Here is a 20,725-nt window from a genome sequence, read left to right on the forward strand (position 1 = left end):
ACACATAATCTCAGTAAATTTACTCTAGAATATGAAAATACAATGCAAATTATATCATATATGTTAAATCTGCAAAACAAAAACGTTCAGATACTTAAAAACACCATGCATGTCCGAAGTAATCAGCATTTCTCAGATGACTTCGTTCACAGAGATCTAAAAGATAGTGTGTGGATATCTCGGTGTAGTACTGTTTATCATACGGCAATATTTACTCGTTTTCCGTTATGAACAGGCTTATTATTGCATCATCATACGAGGTAATGATAATTTCTTTAATTTTTACATATTCATATTTGTATTTCACGGTGTTAAAAGTCAGCTGGAATTAATGGCAGTAAATGTTGTGACAGCTAGGGCAGGTTGACTCAATCTATTTAAATCCGCAAGAGTGTTCTCTATGATGTGCGAAGTACCGCGATAACTTCGGCGGAAAAACACAAGTAACTTGGTGTTTCTTGACGTTGCCATAGTGTCTCTCTCTCTCTCTCTCTCTCTCTCTCTCTCTCTCTCTCTCTCTCTCTCTCTCTCTCTCTCTCTCTCTCTCTCTCTCTCTCTCTCTCTCTCTCTCTCTCTCTCTCTCTCTCTCCATTGCTAAAACATACTGTACAAATATAGTATAGCTCAATCTCTAAAAGAAAAAAAAATAATGAAATGAGTAGCTCTACATGTAGGCCTAGGTTTACATAACAGCAACTCTTTCTCTCTCTCCATTGCTAAAACAAAATAGAGTATCGCTCAATCTCTAAAAGGAAAAAATAATGAAATGAGTAGCTCTACATATAGGCCTAGGCTTACACAACAGCAACTATCTCTCTCTCTCTCACCATAACATTGCATTCGTTCCTTTATTGTTCCCCAAGTTTTTCGTTGGACATAGCTCAAATTTAACTCTTGATTTCGTTATGGAAGATCGCGTTTCCGATTATGCAAGCATTCCGTTCATTGTGGTGTCATAAATTCATATGTGCAAGGTTACTTCGTAGGTTATGTGGAAAAATGTTTATTTTGCTCAGAACTGTCGCTGCAAATTACAACTTGAACGAATACTGTAAAGCTTACTACTGCATTTAAGTATCAATGATTTCAGAACCATAGAATATGATTGAAAGTTATAGGAGGTCAAGCAAAAAACACACACAATAAGACTGAAGCTCCTCCCTTTCTAAAGTTGCCAGATGTCTCATTATTTAGCAATATATGTCCGAAGAGTTAAAAAAAACTGTATCCTCACTTTTCTTGCCGAGTGTACATGTCTGCAGTCACTTAGACAGCAAAGCTCTTCTTATTAATTGGTTCTTCAATCAGCTGCTGAGTTATAATTAGGATTCTATACTGGAGTCCTAATTATAACATGTTTCCATTTTGACTAGTTTAACTTTGTCTTTTAATGCAGTTTTTCCATAGTTATGCGACTTGCTTGGTAATATATCATAAGCAGCCACTGTTAAAAGAATTTAAGTTTGTTTTCATCTGTTTTAGGTAATATTCTTTTATTGTGTTAAAGCTTCCTTTGTTATATTTTACATTTTTCTGCATGTCTCTATGACAAATATCACAGCCACAGTTTTCTTCAAGCTGTTTTGTTTGTGGCTGTACCTGGTGGAATTTTGTTTGTGGCTGTACCTGGTGGATGTCCAAATTCAGAACATAACTTGCACTCTGGTGATTTAGGAGTATGTACTCCTCTATTCTAACCAAGACCTTTATTTTTATGGTAGATTTTCCAGTGAATTTAAATTTTGCAATTTTCATCACTCTACTAGGGCATTTTTAAAGAGGGATCTGATATATTTCTATGTCATGGATGTTGTTTTTTATTATTTTATTTATTAAAATTTTTTCTGCCATTCTTGTTTTTCTTAGATACAATTATGAATAGTGTGGCTAGTGACTACTTTTATTTCTCTGATATTCTAAAACAAGTAGAAGACTGAGTTTTAATGGTAGCTTTAGTCAACAACTCATTTGTTCCTTGTGGTATGAAATAAATTTCATGTGTTGGATACATGTTTCTTTTACCTTGCGGTATGAAATAAATTTCATGTGTTGGATATGTTTCTTTTAGCTTTGAGAACAAGGAATCTAGACCAGTTATTTATTCCATATAAATTACTGTTGAATAAGTTTATTTTCTTTCCTCTTATAGTTTTATTTACTATAATGCCAGAGTAGCTTGACAGGAATTTTCAATTCTGGGAGGGGGAAAGTATCCATACAAATGTCCAGATGAAAGCAGTTCTGTCACAAATGGTGACCATCCTGGAGAACTTCCTAGATATATACTTTACCCTCATTGACTTAAAGGTCATCAGTACATCAAGATCAAACTCATCACTGAGGGCAAGGTTTGACATTCTTTTGCCTTTCTTGACAACAACAGCTACTCAAATATGACAAAAGAGGTGCATGCATGGTTAAAAAAAAATGTCCTGCTAATTTAGTTTAGATCCACTCCATAGAGGCAAGCTAGATGTTGTTGAAAAGCAGTTGTTCTCTTCTGTCCCCCACCCAATTCAAAGTGTTACGAATCTGGTGATTTTATGAATTACATACAACAATCAACTCAAAAACATTTCTAAACATATGGCATTTTGAGCATTTAACCTTTTCGGAGATTTACATTATTTATACAATTCAAACAATTTATATTATTCAGAGCTAACCCATGCAAGGTTGGGCACTAGTATGGTTTACACAACTTTTGTTGGTTTAATGTTTTTAGCTAATTTAACCAGACCACAAAGTTGAATTATTTTTAATAAAGAGAGAGCGGGAACCTTACCTGTGCTGTTTTGTGATATTGAGGTGATTAGATGATTTGAATTGCCTGAACTTGTGCTACTATTATTTGGGGTAGTGTGAGACGTTGAACCTATAAAAAAAAAAATAAATGAAAAAAATGAAGTAAAAATTTATATTTCTTAGTGCAAAACCATTATGTATTACGATCTGCAACTTCACAGAACAATGAATAAAATTATCCTCAAATACTTTCACAAATAATAGCTGTGATAAGTAGTTACAAAGTAACTAAATTTGCTTATAGCTCTTAAAATTTATTACCAGGTATGTGTTTTGTTGGGGTGGATGGAGGAGGCGTCGCTTTAGATGACGAGTTTGAGTTGACAACGATGGATGTAGTCGATATAGAACTGGTACTATTGGAATTACTGCTGTTCGTGCTGAGACAACTGTTGCTCGAGATACTATTACTCGTTGGTCTTACAACTAATGGTTTTACAGGCTGACTGGTCTAGAATGAAGGAAAAAAAATTCAACATCTCAGTAATACATATCATGGCAACTTAAAAAGTAAAGGCACAAGGTTTTCAAGTAATAAGTCCATACATACTGTATATACTGTGTGGCAATGATTCCTGACTTCTGCCAAAAATTCTTCAACAATTACCCAACCTATAAAAAGAATATAGTTACAACAATGAAGTACCTTGCAGCTGAAGCCAAATTTATTCTAAACTTGATAACACACTGGAGAAAGGAAAAATACATCAAACCACTTGCATTAATAACAAGTCTCATGGAAAACAACAGATTGTACATGCGAAGTTAAAAAAAAAAAATGAAAGATCACAATACCCACTAGATGTAAAAAAAAAAAAAAAAAAAAAAGCAATTCACTTACGTTCTCTCTCTAAACAACATACATCACAGCAAATCAGCCAATTATATAAACATATACAGTAATCCTTCAATTCTCCAGATTAATAGAGCCAAGGCCCTGTCGGATAATGGTGAAAACCGGATACGGACTATAAAAAAATCAAGGACAATTCCACACCCTTCTTCACCTTACCTTGTCAATATCACATTACCATAAACACTAAATATACATATAAACAGCAGCCAACCATAAACACTAAATATACATATAAACAGCAGCCATCACACTTTAAACTGACAACTTTTCCACCATATGTGTAACAAAATATACAGCATAAATACATAAAAAAAAAAAATTCATCTTTTTATCTCTCTCATAAAAGAGAGACAATTCGGTAAGTAGGTAGCTTACCTGTGTTTACCCACAGCCTAGCATGGTTTTATAACCATTAATGTATTTTTATGCAGCAACTTTCTTGACAGTTATTACTATATTGTATTATCATACACAAGATACAAAATGTGTATGTGTGAACAGCAACCCGACAAGCTATTTATAACTTGCTTCGCCCCCCCCTCCCTCAACTGCATGCATGCACACCAAGGATGCTAAATGCATTTCCCTCCACTGCATGCGTGCACACCAAGGATATTAAATGCATTTAACTCTTTAGGTAGTAAATTTCATTGTTTTTACATCTTCTACACTGTGAAAATAAAAATGAGAATAGTGTAGCGAAAATAAAAATAAAAAAAAGGAAAAGAGTAAGTGTGTGATACACCAGTTGTTCTCTCTCTCTCTCTCTCTCTCTCTCTCTCTCTCCTCTCTCTCTATATATATATATAGAATCCACCTTTTTTTTTTGGCTTAGTGCTTCACGTATTTCATTACAAGTTACAGTACAGTACTGTACATATCCTTTAATAAAATTTGGAAGAAGAATAAATGTAAAAACATAAAAAAGAAAGCTTTAACAAAGTCAAACCCCTCTCCACTCATCCTAACACTACAATCCCACTCCCCTCCCAGCCATGGAAACTCTTTCCCTGCACCGCCCACCTTCCAAAACCCCTTTCTCTGTGTGAGTTGTAAACAGCCTTACTACTGCTCCCCTCCCATGGCACCCAGCCATTCCTATTCTGCATAGCAATGATTTTCTGAGATTTCTATTTATATGTCTAGGCAAAGCACTTGTACAAAACGATTTAATTTAAGTAGAACTATTAGTACAGAAAGCATTGGAGATTTTCGAAAGCTTTAAAAAAAAAAATTTAAAAATAAGGGAAAGTGGAAGGGCTGCAGAATACTTTTTGCCTAAATTCACATTTTAAAGATAGTTTGCATTTTTCCCAGATTTACAAACCTGAAGTCTTTTATAAAGTATATCTTTTATAATGGATACATCTTCAAAGAGAGCTGATCTGGTCGTTGAAGATGGATTACTAGCAGCAGGTGAGAGAGAGTAAATGTTTGCATTTACTTTGGAAACTTTCCTTACGAAGGAAGTGTTGTCCCAATCATGACTGGCACTGATCCCCTACTTGGAAATGTCAGCTTCCTGGTTACATATGTGAGCAAGGAAGGGATGACTCCTGTAACCACCTGTATATCCTGGTATGTGTAATATCAAAACTGAATCACACCTACTGACTGCAAACACTCAAAACTCAAGAAATTGGGAGCTCTGTTATGTAACTAACCTACATCCTGCCCAAAAAGTGAGTTACACCAATTGGCTGCTGGATAGAGAATTGGGAGAGGGAAGGACTACCAGTTGTCTTTCTTTCATCCAACCTTTCACACTATTGTTAAGTTTGGAAAGGATGCTGTTGTGTCCTAAGAGTTTAGGCAGCTACATATGTCAAGCAACCAACACAGGTTCCAAGTAAAAAGCATCCAAGTGCTTGTGGGTGATGATCCACAGGTAAAAGAAGTTTAAGGTAGAGTGGCAAGGAGGTTCCTGAATTCTAATGAAGCAAAATCTTCCTTCACTTTGCTGTTCATAGGAATAGGGAGTGTCAGGGGTTCAACAGAGAATGATCTGAGTTGGTGTAGACACCAATGTGCACATGGATACACCCATGAGGCACAAGTTTCCCCAAAGATACATGTGACCAAGTAGGATTAGCCAAAGCTGAGCTGGTATTTCTGGTCAAGACGAACTGCATTGAGGCTGTCAATTTGAGCTTCCAATGGAAGGACTCTGCTATGGTGTCAATCAGCATGCACAGGTACTTTGTCTGCTTTATCAAGATCCCAAGATTGCAACAAAGGGAGAGTAGCCAATCCTGATCTTGGAGCTACTGTGTCTCATAGAAGGCCAGGATCAATCAATCAATCAATCACCTAACTACTTAAGTTAACAGGTTGAAACCTACTGTACAACAGAATGAACACTTGCACGAACATTTGGGGCAGTCGACATTCCAACACAAAGCACTTTGAACTAATATGTAATCTCATCACAGGAAGGACAAGTACCTGAAAATATGAGATTCTCTGCATCAAAAAATATATCACACATTTAGCAAGACATTTCCAGCATATGAATGCCACCTTTCCAGTCTCCAAGAAGGGGAAAAGGTTGAAGAAGTTGGTCAATCAATGTACTAAGCTCATGCTTATGAGTTTGGTTACTTCTGCTGGATGAGAGCATTTACATGGAGCAAATTGTTTATTTCCTTCTAGTTTATATCTGCACTACTATTGCTTGAAATTTATTCACACTGGGCTCTTCAGAAGTACATCTTGACTTAGTAATTATGCAATCTTACCATGACTGACTCTTTCTACCACACATCTGTTATACTAAAAAATTTATTCTTTGAGGCACAATTTGCCTTGTCCTAGGTTCTAGGCCATGACATGCAAATGAGTATATGTCTCATATATCAGACTTTGCATTCAGACCTTGCAATTTCATTGGAACTTGCTGTCCATAAGAAATTATTATTTTATACAATTATCCATACATTCTTGGAACTTTTCTTGGGGCTACATAAAATTTTCAGAAGCTCGAGTATTTCCCATTAATATTTTCTCAATTCTTTTCTGGAGTTCTCTCTCTCATTTTTTTATTTAGGGATTTTATGTATCAAATGTCATGGAATCACTCATATTTGTAATTACCAAAATTTTAAGCAACTGATCCAGAACTATTCTCAACTTTAAATCCTTATTTTCCTGTCTTCACCCGTTTCACTTGATTTTGGTCAACATTCATCTGATCCTTGTAATGGGCTACCCAACTTCTTAGGCTTTAGTATCATACTATGATCTTCACTCAGTTTTACTGCTGTCACTGCAATTGACTCCTTTATCAGGTTTGTTAGATGATTCTGAAATAACATTACAACAAAGTTTCTTCGGCAGTAATGGGATTCTCCTGGCTTATATGTTTTTCAGATTTTCTTTTTATGACCTCTTTAGAAGTAACTTTCTCTATTTCTCTAGTGGCTACGAATTCATTTTCCAAGATAAATTTCACACTCTGCTTGAAGTTGACAGCATATAGCATTTATCCTTCTCTAATATTTCTAGATGCCACCTGATAACATAGCATCTCAATGGTGATGGAATCTTTTGTTTCACTTTAATAGAACTATTCAACATTGACAATGCCTACCGACCTACAATGACAAAATCTAGATCAGTGTTGCCAAAGGGTCGCACAACCTTTTCCTCTCTTATAGCTTTGACAACAACTTAACTTTAATATCATGTCTGGATTTCTTTTTCTTCCCACACTGGTAATTCTGGTCCTTATGTTATACTCTCCACTAATTAAATACTAGGTGTTAGAAACATTCAACTGTATGAGCTAGTTGTGAGGTCTGTTTTATCTTGTCATTATGTTTGGGCAACAAAGTTTCATGAGCAAGTTTCCATTTACTTGAAGGAGTGTTACTGGCTGACTACCACAACATAAACTGACTCTTTCAATTTGTCTCCACACATGGCTTTCAATTTTACACATTCCTTCAAGAATGAAAAAATGTAATTTACTTCACATATATACAACACAAAATTTCCATTCTAAGTTTTTTATTTTTATGATTTCCTACACTTTGCTTTGTTTTCTCCTATGATTTTTTGTTGATCCATTAAAAATGACAAATTTAACAGAAACCTGTATTTTTCCTAATATACAAACCCAGAACATTCTGTGATCAGGATATCCTTAGTTGCAAATGCGCAAACCGCTATGAATAGACTCGCTTTGAAGCATAGCATTAGTTACATAAGGTGTACCCAGGACTCGCATCCTCAGTTGTGAATTAGCCAGAGTGGCACTGTGTTCACATGATGCTGTTTATTTCTGTATGGGAACAAATGCAAGAGTAAGGTTCTTACATAACTATGTTACAATCAAGGTTATCTTTGACATTATCCACATCAGTGTTATCTGTAATATCATCAGAGGGTCCACAAGGGAAGTACAGTTGCAATCCACAAGCAATTCACCAACTATCAGAGGGTGTTGGGCCTCCTATCCCATGAGGATCACCATGACAGGAGGTTTCAGCAGAGATCAGCCCTCAATTAGTGAGCAGCTACTTCCCTTTAGCTGGGTATGCACTTATGGGATGGGGGAAAAGGTTATCCCTCTCACTGTCAATACTGATGCCTGATGTCTCCCATTACCTACAAGTAAGGGGAACTTATATGTGAATGACAATCACCTGGCTCCACATATTAAAGATCTACATCCAAGGGGGCCTGCCAGAAGCTATGAGTATCAAGTTCAAGGACCATCCATGTTCAGCAATACAATATATCAATGAATGAACAAGAAGAGAGTAGAAAAATGGAAGAATAGAAAGAAGAAAAAAGGTCAATAACACTCCAGTTTGTATCTGTGTATTTTACACTTGGTAGCATGGCAGCACCTTACATGGTAGAAAAGTACCCCATTTCACCACTACTGTACTGCCAAGTCCTTCATTGCAAATTGCAAGTCCCCAACTACATTATAGTACTGGGTCATTGGGAGATAGTGGATATGAAGATCTGAAGGCCATATGAGTGACATCACCATCCTCCCAGCATCAGCAACCTACTTCAGGGATTTGGCTCCTATGTCAATGGTGTTGGTGATGGTAAGGAACTCCAAAGGAAAATGCACAAGAGTCTCTATCTCCAAGGTGAGAATGTAACTGAAAATGGGGTGAATGATGTTGGAGCCTGCTTTGCCATCCTTCTGTCAATGAAGGATATCAAGCCTGTCAAGAGTATTCATGAATTCTATCGAAACTCCACAGGGCCTATGGAGTCTCGAGCAGCCATTAGCCAGCTATATCCTTTGGCTGTCACTTGGCCTTCCATTCTCATCCTCACATCAGCTTTCATGGCATTGGATAACAACCTTTAGAGAATTTTTGCATGGCTCTGGTAATCTCCTGTAACAAAGTAGATGACCTCAAGAGCCTAGGGCATTCTTGAAGGAAGAGAAATTTTAGAGGTATAGTAAGATAGGAACAACCAAAGTCTTCTGTCTCAGGTTCCAAGACCCAAGGAGATTTCTGGTAATGGAGAACACATTCTTGTCCTCTGATTGTCTGTAGTCACAGGTGCAGATGAGGATGCAACAACAGTACACAAAGGTTACTGGTAGAAAGTTCTCTGAGCAGCTAGTATTAAGGCAGCAATCCTAGTCACTTGGCCTGCTTGTAGAGAGATCCTAGTTGGCCAAGTGTCTAGAATAGTTTGAATAATAACTCCTTTGGCAGTCATGGTCCTTGCCTGATAACTTCATGTGAAAACTCTCCCCAGGACTTTAATGCACTTAAGCCTGAACAACAGGAAGAGGACCTTTGGACAAAGGCAACCTTTGGCTACTGGTACTGGGAGGCAAGATATCCTCTCACCTTGATTGTTGTTGGAGACACACATGTACATCCAAAATGAGAAACAGAAGAGGAAGGGCAACTGGAGGCTCAACAGCAACAGATACAGCAGGTAAGAATTAAACAGCCAACAAAGAAAGAGGCTCAGCAAAAATGGTACATGTAGGAGGAGTTGCAGCAGCAGTCAATGCATCAGATGCAGCTGAAGCAACAAGCACTGCAAACACAGCAGGCAATGAAAAAATAATGTTTGCATAATCACCAAACATTATGGAATACTAGGCACAAAAGGTGCAAAAGAAAAGCCAAACAGGGGCAAGCCAAGGGACATTGTATCAGACACAGCTGGCTGCATAGAAGGTTGCTAGCCACAAAACAGGGGAATTATCATATGGCAAATTTGTTCCTAATAATGCATGCTTGAAACACATAGGAAAAATAGGCCCCTGCACAGTAGATTCCAGGAAAGTGATCAACTAGAGTTGAGGCAAGTAGGCTGCAATAGGTACAAAGTTGAAACAGCAGCCTGGTCACAGAAGCAGAGTGGGCAGGTGAAGGAGAGGTCAAATCTAGAGAGACATAAGGGGAACAGGTGAACAAGCAGGCCAAGCAGTGGGCAATGGTGTATAACTTGAAGTTCCTTCAACTTAACCAAAGCTTGTAAGGAAAAAGAGGCTGACCAAGACACAGATGTGTCATATACAGACAGCTGCATGCTAATCTTGCCTCAACTTACAGGACCACCTCTTCTCATGACAAGACTAGTGTCACAACCAATCCCAACAAAAATTTCTCAAGTGTGTGGGGGTGAACAACTCTGGCCATGAAAAGGTTGCATAACAAGAGGTAAAGGTCTATTCCCAACGAAGACATGAAGGTTCAACAGACCCTAACTGGACTACTTTGAAAAGTTCTCGGGAACTTATTACAAAATACATAGTAAATATCTATAAAAAGAACTGCAGCACAACACAAAACACTGAGCGGCATACTCAACATACAAAATGGACAATATAAGTGAGGCAAAGACAAGTTTTAAATCACATAATCTACAAAAGATAAAATTTAATATAAATAACAGAATGTGAGATGAACATAAATGGAAAGAAAAACAAGCATTAGAGCAATACCACACACTCCTCCTAGAATTGTGTGAAGGAACTACTACTTAAGAGCACCTAACAAACTAATACTAATAATACTAATAAAAAAAACAAAAAACAAAGATTGATACAAAAAGCCCTTAACAATTGTTTCACACATGGAAGAATGCTTATACCTAAAAACTAAGAAAAACTTGGAGAATACATTTCAAGAAAAATGCACATATCATTGAAAAGGGAGGAATTCAACAGTGAAAAGTAAAGAAAAATGAGCAAATATTACTTGACGGAAGAACTGATGCTCACAAAACCTATTTCACTAGCAGAGGAGAGAGTGAAAGAGGACTGCAAAAAATTTATGATTACAAATGTAAAAAGGGAATAAAAATTAACATGACTGAAATCTACTGAGATTCCCAAGCACAAATTTGGGAGATCCTAATAAAGCTATGTTCAGTGCTCCTGCAGTTAGAACCATTATTTATTCCAACTACTGGATTCCAATGGCACACACATGAATGATTACCCTTCTTCTTCTGGAAGACAAAAGACTTAGAGTCTTGAGACATCTGAGACCATGCAATTAGGGATAATATGATACATGGGGTTGACTAAAACAAAGTTGACTTTGGATAGGCAGATGGAAGGAGGTGAAATAAATTGAAGTACAAGGTAAAAAAAGTTGCAGTTCAGTACAAAAGGATGCTGCTATAAAACTCCTAGTACGAGACAACTTTTTAACAAATGTAACATGAGAATAACATTTTCTTGTATACTTTAAACCTCTCAAAACTGATTATACAGTTTAAAACAATGGTTCTGGCTGATCAGCCATTCACTGTGAAACATTATTCAAGCCATAAGGAGACTTAGGTGGTTCCAAAGGAATAGTTTTACTGGTCTAATAAGATGCTAGATTAGGGTAAAGGTAGAAATCAAAACTGTACCTTCGACTGTCAATTAACTGTGGCCTTTTTAATGCCAAATTCAAAAACTTTAATTACTTTTTACACATCAAAACGAAAAGCAATCCCGTTTTATATAAGTTCCATGACTGACTTAATACAAAGTATAAGCCCTGATCTCTGTGCAAAACAATTACCATTCAATCTAAAAGCACAGTCATAAGTTTTTAGTTTGGCAAAGAAAAGAAAATAAGTTCCATACCGAACTGACTGATCTGGACTCTTCATTTTTACTTCTCTTCTTCTCGTGTGGTGTGGTGGGAGCGTCATGGTCATTGGAATGGTTAGTGGCAGGGGATGGCGCTGGCGAAGACCCACAAACTGACGATGGGGTTGATCCATCAGTGCTTTCATGACTACCAAGTACGTGCTGAAAGAGAAGGGTTTATTAGGAATAAGTTCAGAAATTTATTTTAAAACTACACAGAATTTATGAGAAGTAATGCATCTAATTTCTTAGTAAAAAACTAGACACAAAATAAAAAAATTTAACAAAATTGCAATGAAAATGTATTAATGAACTAAAGATGGCAATTTTCTGAGTACATTTAGATCATTCACCTCCAAGTATATACCATCAAAAGAGGCTTCATTTCCCAAAATTGTATTGTTTCCTGCTTGGAAATTTTCTGAACTACACAAATTTAGTCAAAATACTTTTTATATCTACCTACCTGCTGCAATATTAACATCATTTAAAATGAAAGCCACTAAACTGAGATTGTTAGTTACTATATTAGAACTACACACATTGTTTTTCTAGAAACTCGGTTAAACATTCCTGATTGGAAACTACTGTGTATACAGTTTTATCGTTTCCATTTGTACAGTACAGCAGCCGATGATTTAACAAAAACAGAAAAGTTTGACCACAATCTCTAAGCCATGTAGTACAAAGGATAACCAGCAAAAGGCTTTACCTTGTGCTGTTTTTTGTCTCTAATTTGTTTAAAAAAATCCTTTGGTTGAGTAGGAAATGTGACTCAGTGACCTAAAATTGATTTATTGATTTACTTTAAAATAAAGTTAGGAATGTAATGCAATTATCATACTAAAATAAATTTTACATACAAACCCTTTAATCAAAGTGTGCCTTAATCAAGTGTTCAACTTACTTAAACTGAACCATTATCCTTACTTATCCAGCACACCTTCTACCACTGCTCCCATCTATACTCCTTCCATTGTGCCCTACTGGAACCAAAAGAGTGCTAGAATGACAGCAGTGTATTGTTACTTCTGAATAATGAGATGGTATGGAGTAAGTGTGTTTGTGTTAAAAATATCACTTGTTCACTATAACTCTTTAATCTTATTTAGGAAGATGAGCGATAGACGATTATAGCTGGAACAATTCTATGCTACAGGTGGTGTTATCGTTCTGCCTGAAGTGAAACATTCCAGCATGGACCTCAAGAGTACCAGAGAGTGAGGCAATGGTTTGTACTTAGCAGAAAAACAGGACTGGTAAGACTGAGTACTCACTTTGGCAGTGGGTTAACCAGCTTTCTGAGGCCTTAAAATTGCCAGAACCAAGGATAAGAGGAAACAACTAGTAGAAGCCCTTCCTGTGTTAGCCTTCTGAAAATCCAGTCCCCTTGCAACCACAGAGCCAAAGGTGAAAACATCTAAATATCTCTAGTTTCATCTTTAAGGCAGAACTGCGATAGAGGTGTATGGCACCCCACACACACCCTCACACACACGAGCCTTGAGGATGGCTCTTGGAATATGTTTGAAGGTTACCTGGGTGGAGATGGCTTGAACCTCATGGGCCTTGATCTTGAGCTGTGATAAAACCTCCCCGGGTACACCCATATATGATATGGAGATGGCCAGCCCAAGACAGAAGGACAGTGCTACTTGAAATAAGAGGTCTCAATCAACCTTGCATTAAAAAACACCTAGGATAAGAGGGTAAGTGATGCAATCTCTTCATCCATTAAATCTCAAGGGGCATGAAGGGAGTCACTCTAATCTCATGTGGCATGGAAGGAAGTCACTCTAATCTCATGTGGCATGGAAGGGAGTCACTCTAATTTCATGTGGCATGGAAGGGAGTCACTCTGAAGCTCAATGCAGAGATGGAATACCAAAAGAAGCAGTGAAATCTTTTGGGCATGCCTGTTAGGCCTCTGCCACAAAGGCATGAGCAAAGCAGAGGTTGAAAGCAGTCCAGTTCTTTGTCCAGATGACACTGAGAAGGCATGCAACTTGCTCAACCTTTCCTAACTGGCTAAGGATGTAATGAACACAGTCTTTGCAGTTAGCTTTTAGCAGGACTCACATTTATGCCTTGCATCAAAGGAGCTAAATACAGAGAGCCTAACTTCATTTTTGAATGGCCAATGCAGACAGTTTTTCTTTGGATTTGAAGATGAAAACTTCCACTATCACGGGAATTGAGTTTTCCAGTGCAGAAATATTCCTTTCACTAGACCAAGCAACAAACATTGCCCATTTCCCCCTGGCAAAGTTTCATTGTTGATCTTCTGCAAGGGGTAGCAATTGCTGCCTATGACAAACCTTTGCTAGATAATCTCCACACAAGATACAGTAGGGTGTACAAACTATTTTGGAACCTATGCAGGTTGGGCTACTTCAGCAACTTCTTTCGCAATGGCACCTTGGGACGTCCACCATCACAGCCTGCAGGTCTGGGAACCAATCCTTTTGTTGCCACAGGGATTCATGGTAGGTCACAGTGAAGGGGAAAATGCACAGTCTTCCAAGGCCCTATGATGCTTCAGGTAGGATAGGGCCAGTCAATTTCTTGTCATTTCTATGCTTTCATCCTTTTGAGATGTCATGACTATTTGAAGGCTTTACAACGGCCTGTACCTCTAGGATGTTGACATGACACTAACATTTCCTTTCCATTATATAGATCTCCTTGCCTGAAGTGCTGACAAAACCAACCTCAAACTAAATATATTAACTCTTCAAAATTTGTTACAGATTGCAGTCCATACTTCTTAATTTTTGGATATACAGCAAAACTCCAAGGAGCTGAACTAGTGGGGAAGGGAGGGGGATTTGCTAGGTTGGATATTTTCAAATAAAGTTACTAATGATAAATTCAATGTAAAACCAACATAGCAGACTTTAATTAAAAACTGATATAGCAAAACACTATTATAACTTATTTCCCAATGAAGCATATAAATAACAAGAAAATTACTATAAAATATGGTACACTAAACCATTTCAAGTGGACTGGGAGAGCCATGGTACAAAGACTGACTGGTTATTCTGCCTTTAAATACATAGTTTATTGTGTGCTTAAAACACTTTTTAAAAACGTGAGAATTTAGATTTGGAAATGTTCGTAAATTATATATTTTATACAATATCTTTATTGCTGATGTAATACTGACTTTTTTTTTTAAGAATACTATTTAGGTATATGATAAACTGAGATCATTATCAAATTTGCTCATCTCTGCCCCTCTTTTCATACTGTATTAAGTAACCAGGCTCTTTTTACCTCAGCTTTCCAATGCATAGCTCAAAGAACACAATTACTTTGTAATACTTTGATTTTATTACTGATAATACAGTAAAATTTCCAGATCCTGACTAAGGAAAGGTGGGCAGGGGATCTTTACAAGATTCCTAGTCTTATGGTTAGGTGGGTGGGTGGGTGACATCCAGCATAGGTTCTCTTTGAGTTGGAATATAGTGAAAGCTTTAATAAAGAAAATTGAATAATTGGCCAGCTGAATAAGATTTGGACATCAAATAATTGAAACTGCATAGAGAAGTAAGATTATACATGAGCCTAGGAAAGTTCATACTCTTATTTGGACATGGTATGACACACTAGTTCTAAAAAAACTGTCAATTTCAGAATACATCTTCAAGAATATTATGTCACAAGGCAGGATAGAGTTAGAAATGATACAGTATATGAAAGGACTGCTGAAGTTCCAAATAAAGATGAATAGAAAAGAATACAGAATTCAGTGCTGAAACGTAAATTGACAGCAAAAGGGTTTGAAAGGTTTAACAGGAGGAAAACCTCGCAGTTGCACAATAAAAAAAATTGGCGGAAAGTAAGATGGAAGAGAATATGAAAGGAGGTACAGCAAAAGGAATGAAAGGGGTTGCAGATGGGGGCTGAAGGGACACTGCAAAGAACCTTGAGTAATGCCTACAGTACACTGTGTGAAGTGCATTGATGGCACTACCCCCACATGGGGTATATACAGATGAGATTAAGATGAAAGGAAGATGGACACTGATTTAGGACAATTCCTTTGTACAACCCAAGGGAGAAAAGTACATAGCAAGTGTCTGCTGGGCTCCTGTGGGCAATATGAGAGTTGAAACACCCTCACCTGCTGGATGCGAATTACAGTAAGAGAAGAGAGGCTGAAGATGAGTGGAGATTCATGGAAAATAAAGCACAGGTAAGACTTGTATGAGAGAATCTCAGAGGACCTTTGAAATCTGCAGTGTTGGAGATGATGATAGAGATGCATCTCTCTCTCCCTCTCTCTCTCTCTTGTTGGAATAATAGGTGCTAACAATACACTGGTAGTGTGAAAGCACTGCAACTTTAACCTTTGCTAAAGTCTATAGCATTCTTAGTTTGAGTTGAACACACACTAACAAAAGTTTGTACTGCATCAAGAAACAGGGTAGTACTGTACACATAAATGAATTGAGGTTTAATTAACATAAATTAGAATTAAGGATTATTTTTGTTACCGATTCCTCCTGTTTCAAAATATCTTGTCAATCTATAAATCACTAACCAAGGATTTATCAAATTAACTTAAGTCTTCCCTGATGCAAACCAACTGGAGTATCTCTTGATCTAGGTGCAGTGCACTTTTTGATTTGTTGTGCCACTGCAATGGATGGAAGATAAAGTTCCACCCTATTTAACTCCAGGAATGAGCAATTAATCATGAAAAAGCTACAGAGCAACTTGCCACAAAAAAGGCTATATGTTTTTCTCACCAGGATTCATCAAAAATACCAGATTCAACCATCACTGCTAGTTATTTGAACCTATAGGAAGTAAGGATAGTTTTCTTTCATTGAAAACAGTTGAAACTAACTTTTATTTTGTGCTGGTGAGAAATCAAGATGGTATTTTAAAGTAAGGACAAATTAAACTCTCACTTGTAACGAACAGGTGAAGAAGTGAAATGCCCAAGAATATGTACTAAGTAGTTTAAGTAAAACTAGTAGAGCTGACTTGAAAACTGGTTGTTCAAGCTATTGTAGAAAACATCTACAACTGACAAGCCCCAGTACCTGAGTACTTCCTGAAGGAGGCCTTCAAACCAAGTTCAAGACCTGGTGTCTCCTACTTAGAAGTCTAATAACAGAAGCCTGGATTGAGCTGGGAGTCAAAGAATGAAAACTGGCCGGATCAGTTACTTCCTGAATGCTGGCAGTCTATCCTCATCCAATGTCTGACAGAAGACTTGTAGCAAAAGGAATGTAATCACATCATCTAAGTTCCAGAAGTGAATACGACACACCTCTCCTGATGAAATGGAAACAAGAGAGGCAATCCTTTTAACATGTTGCTTGACAATCTTCATGACAAAGTCTTCAGAAACTGACCTGGGTATGTCTCTGATAAGACGTTCCTACTATAGGCATTCAAAAACGTTTACTGTAAATTAGATTTCTAACATTTTTGGCTGTTCCCATCATAAGTTAAAAACTGTAGAATGAAGTAATGAGGAAGAGACATCCAACTTCAAGGTGTACACATCAAGTGGCAAAGGCGCTACCATGTAAGGGAGATGAAAAAGCAGGGATGCTTAACAAAAGTAGACATAACCTTGCTAGATTCCATCCTGTCACCTGATTCTCCAAGACAGGAAAAAATCTCTGAAATGCTGAACATTTCTTGGCAAGAAACAAAAAGAACTCTTTGACAAGTTTGTACAAAAAAGAATTCCAACAGTTTCATAGTAGAAGTGGTTAGGATAACAAACCTGTTAACTGTTTTCCAAAAGAAACTACTTCCTGCCAGACTTCAAATGCAACTCCTTCCAGTACAAAGATCTTGGTTTTCTTAGTTAAAAGGAACCCCATTCTCAAATCCACAAAGCACAGCTAACCATGGGAAATAGATTAACTTTAGAATGACTGGGCAAGAAGTCACCCTTGTCCATCAAAGCTGTCCTGATGGAAAGTGTGAGCAGAACTTGCCAAGAAATATTTGTTAAGAGGAAGTCTAACTAGGGTCTCCTAAGCCAAAGTCAATCCCTAAGACCAAAGAAACCAAGGACAAGAGGTGGTCTATTGCCATAATCCTTATGAGGACACTGGAGAGGCAGCTAATGCCTGAGTGGCATCTCTGTACAGTATGTATAATAAATACCTGCAAAGGTTAAATTACATATGCTGAAACAAGGAGGGCACGAGGAGGATCATCACCACTGCCAGAGGTGACTGATCCCATAGGTTCACTGCATATGCCTGAAGGCGCTAACCACAGTAAAGTGTTACAGGTACACAGTACATATAAGCAACCATCCACATTGTTAAATGTGCACACACAATCGGGAATGGACATGTGGCTGTGAAATTAATTGGAAGGCTGAAGGTAGGCAACATGTTTTGCACATAAGTCCAACATGACAGGAGAACTGGCAATGATAGGTCTTAAAACTAAAACCAAAAGTTTAAAAGCTTGCTGAAACAAAAATTAACTTCTGACCAGATGCCGTCCCTGGTATGGCTGCTTTTCTCAGCTTATTTCACTGACTTGATTTCGATGATGATGGTCCTGATGATGTTGCAAAGAATGGCAAGAACCAAGTTAAAAAATAAAAAAGTACTGCAGCCAAACACTACAGAGTAGTCAGTTGTATGGAAGGATGAATGAGCATGAGCAAGAACAAGACCCCTTATTGGAGGCAGCCATGCTAGGGGGTGGAGCCATCTGAGGGCATGCAGCAACTGATAAAAATAAGACCTGAAGAAGTGGAGTGGTCATCAGAAGAGGTCCAACAAGTTCACTGCTGGAATCAGAATGGTACTGCAGAGATCTACGAGGACTGGTATTGGTCAAAGGAGCACTGGCATTTAGCTGGGGGGCTGGTACACATCTAGAGCTAAGTGCACAGCTGGAAACCGATACAAGACTGATAGGCCTGAATCTTGAAGTACTGCTTTCAGAAAGCCAGGAGTCAAAAGGTAAGTGATAGGAAGCAGCAACACTGGAACAGCAGATGGCAAGACTGCAATCTGAAGCATGACAAAGCACAAATAGTAAGGAGTACTAGCAACAAGAGATTTGAGGAACTGGATGTGCCCACTGTCTGAGTGAAGAAAACTCTGCGGGGGACAGAAGATCACAAGAGCGAGGGGACAAGTGACTGGTGACAGAAGAAACTGCTGACAATAAACCGAGAGCGTATGAATTGGAAGGGTACTCTGAAACATTAAGACTCAGAATGTGAGTGGATGGGAACAAAAGCATAGCCACCAAGAGAAAAGAACAAGAAAGCTGCTAACAAGATTGAGGCTGGTGCCTGGTGAGCTCAAGTAGAATTGATTGAAGATGCACAGCCACCACTTGAGAATGCCTGAACAGAACACACAAGAAACAGAAAGCCCAGACAAATGGAGGATTGGCAGAAGTCAGATTGGTGGAAGAAAGAAGAAGGGCATCAACAGCTAATGTGACTGGAACACACAAATGAGTCAGTCGGGTTAAGAGGCTTACTTGTAAAATTTAGCTGGAAGCCATGAAGATTCTGCAAGAGCCAGAGGCAACAAATGACAGCCAATCACTGTTTGTGTGAAGTAGAAAACATCAAGGACTGTACTGGCACTTGGAATCAGTCTGGCAAGGGCTGTACTCCAGCAGGAGAGAACTTTAGGTGAGATACAACAGTGAAACTGAGCCATCTTCACTGCACAGCAGTGAAAAAAGGCAGTCCCTCTCTCACATGGCCCCATCATTAGTAAGACCAAGTGGGTAAGGAACACAAAGCCATGGCCAACAAAGAGCAACATAAAAACATCAGCATCTTAATACGGCAAAGTTCCAATGAACTGGGAACAATCCTGGCAAAAAATACAAATCAATACACGATACCAAATAAGTAACCAGCAAAAGTTATGTCCCGTCTTGCAGTTCTGATATCCATAAGAACACTGACTACCTGACAGGCTGATACACTAGTAGTTACAGGGATAATATTAAAATAACAAATCATGATTTTAAAGTTAGCTTCCCTTATCCCTAGATGTACAGACCTGAAATCTTTAATATGGATTACCTTTGGTAGTAGCCAGTCTAGTTGTTACAGTTTTGTAATAAGGTAGTTGACAAGCAGTAGATGAGTGAGGAGGTGGGGTACTCACCCACCCACTCAATATGCAGCACCACTTTCTCTTTCAGCATCAAGAACAGAAGCACAGTTGGTAAGTAGGAGAATGATAAGATTTCAAGTTTGTTTATCTAAGAAAAATGCAAATTGGATAAAACCTTAGTCTTCCACATGGAGACTCACTCATTAGGCAGGAGGTATAGCCCATAGATCATGACTGGTGCTGACCTCCCACCCAAAAATACCAGCTTCCTGATCATACTAGTGAGCAAGAGAAGGAAGACTCCAGTAACCATCTGTACATAACGACATTCAAGAGGCTGAAGATGACAGGGCCTGGTGTAAATTATGGCTTGTTGTAACCTAAATCTGGGAAAATTGAATTTTGGCTCCCTGTGTGGGACAGGTATACCAGCTCAGAAGGTTGCATAATACTGTGAAGAATGGGAGCACAATAATGTGAACTATACAATTATGTTCTAAGCACTCCCCAGCCCCCAGCACCATTATCATCATAAACCTTATGTGAGCTGAGCTGCTCAGGCAGTCACACAACATGTCAAGGAGTCACCACAGTCCCAATGGAATGGTATCCAAGGGGTGTGGGCAATGTTCCTTATATTAAAAATAACCTCCAAACATCTGCTGTAAGTACCTGTTTTACCAAAAAATTTTCCCTGACGTCAGAGATAAGGCAAGCCTGGCTTTGTGAATCCTCTCACAGGGAATAAAGCCGTCTCCTTGCAAGACGATGCATACACTTGCTTCATATCCCCCGGAAGTTGGAAGAAGACCGCAACCTAGGATACTTCCTCTTGTGCTTGACAGTACCTAGCCACAGTCACTGACAAGTCTAAGATGAGTCCTGAGTAAG

At 38.1% G+C, this 20,725-nt stretch overlaps 1 protein-coding gene across 6 annotated transcripts in view; it reads right to left on the minus strand.

Annotated features, from left to right (window-relative positions):
• Not3 (CCR4-associated factor Not3) overlaps nucleotides 1-20,725 on the minus strand; it is a 78,069-nt gene that overhangs the window by 16,195 nt on the left and 41,149 nt on the right. For all 6 annotated transcript variants that reach the window (XM_067127198.1, XM_067127196.1, XM_067127195.1 and 3 more), the window contains exons 7-9: nucleotides 11,742-11,909; nucleotides 3,067-3,256; nucleotides 2,786-2,875 (exon numbers count right to left, since the gene is read on the minus strand). In XM_067127198.1, coding sequence (XP_066983299.1) covers nucleotides 2,786-2,875; nucleotides 3,067-3,256; nucleotides 11,742-11,909 — 448 coding nt within the window. The remainder of the gene's footprint in view (nucleotides 1-2,785; nucleotides 2,876-3,066; nucleotides 3,257-11,741; nucleotides 11,910-20,725) is intronic.

This window comes from Macrobrachium rosenbergii, chromosome 25, assembly GCF_040412425.1.
Source record: "Macrobrachium rosenbergii isolate ZJJX-2024 chromosome 25, ASM4041242v1, whole genome shotgun sequence".
Classification (NCBI taxonomy): domain Eukaryota; kingdom Metazoa; phylum Arthropoda; class Malacostraca; order Decapoda; family Palaemonidae; genus Macrobrachium; species Macrobrachium rosenbergii.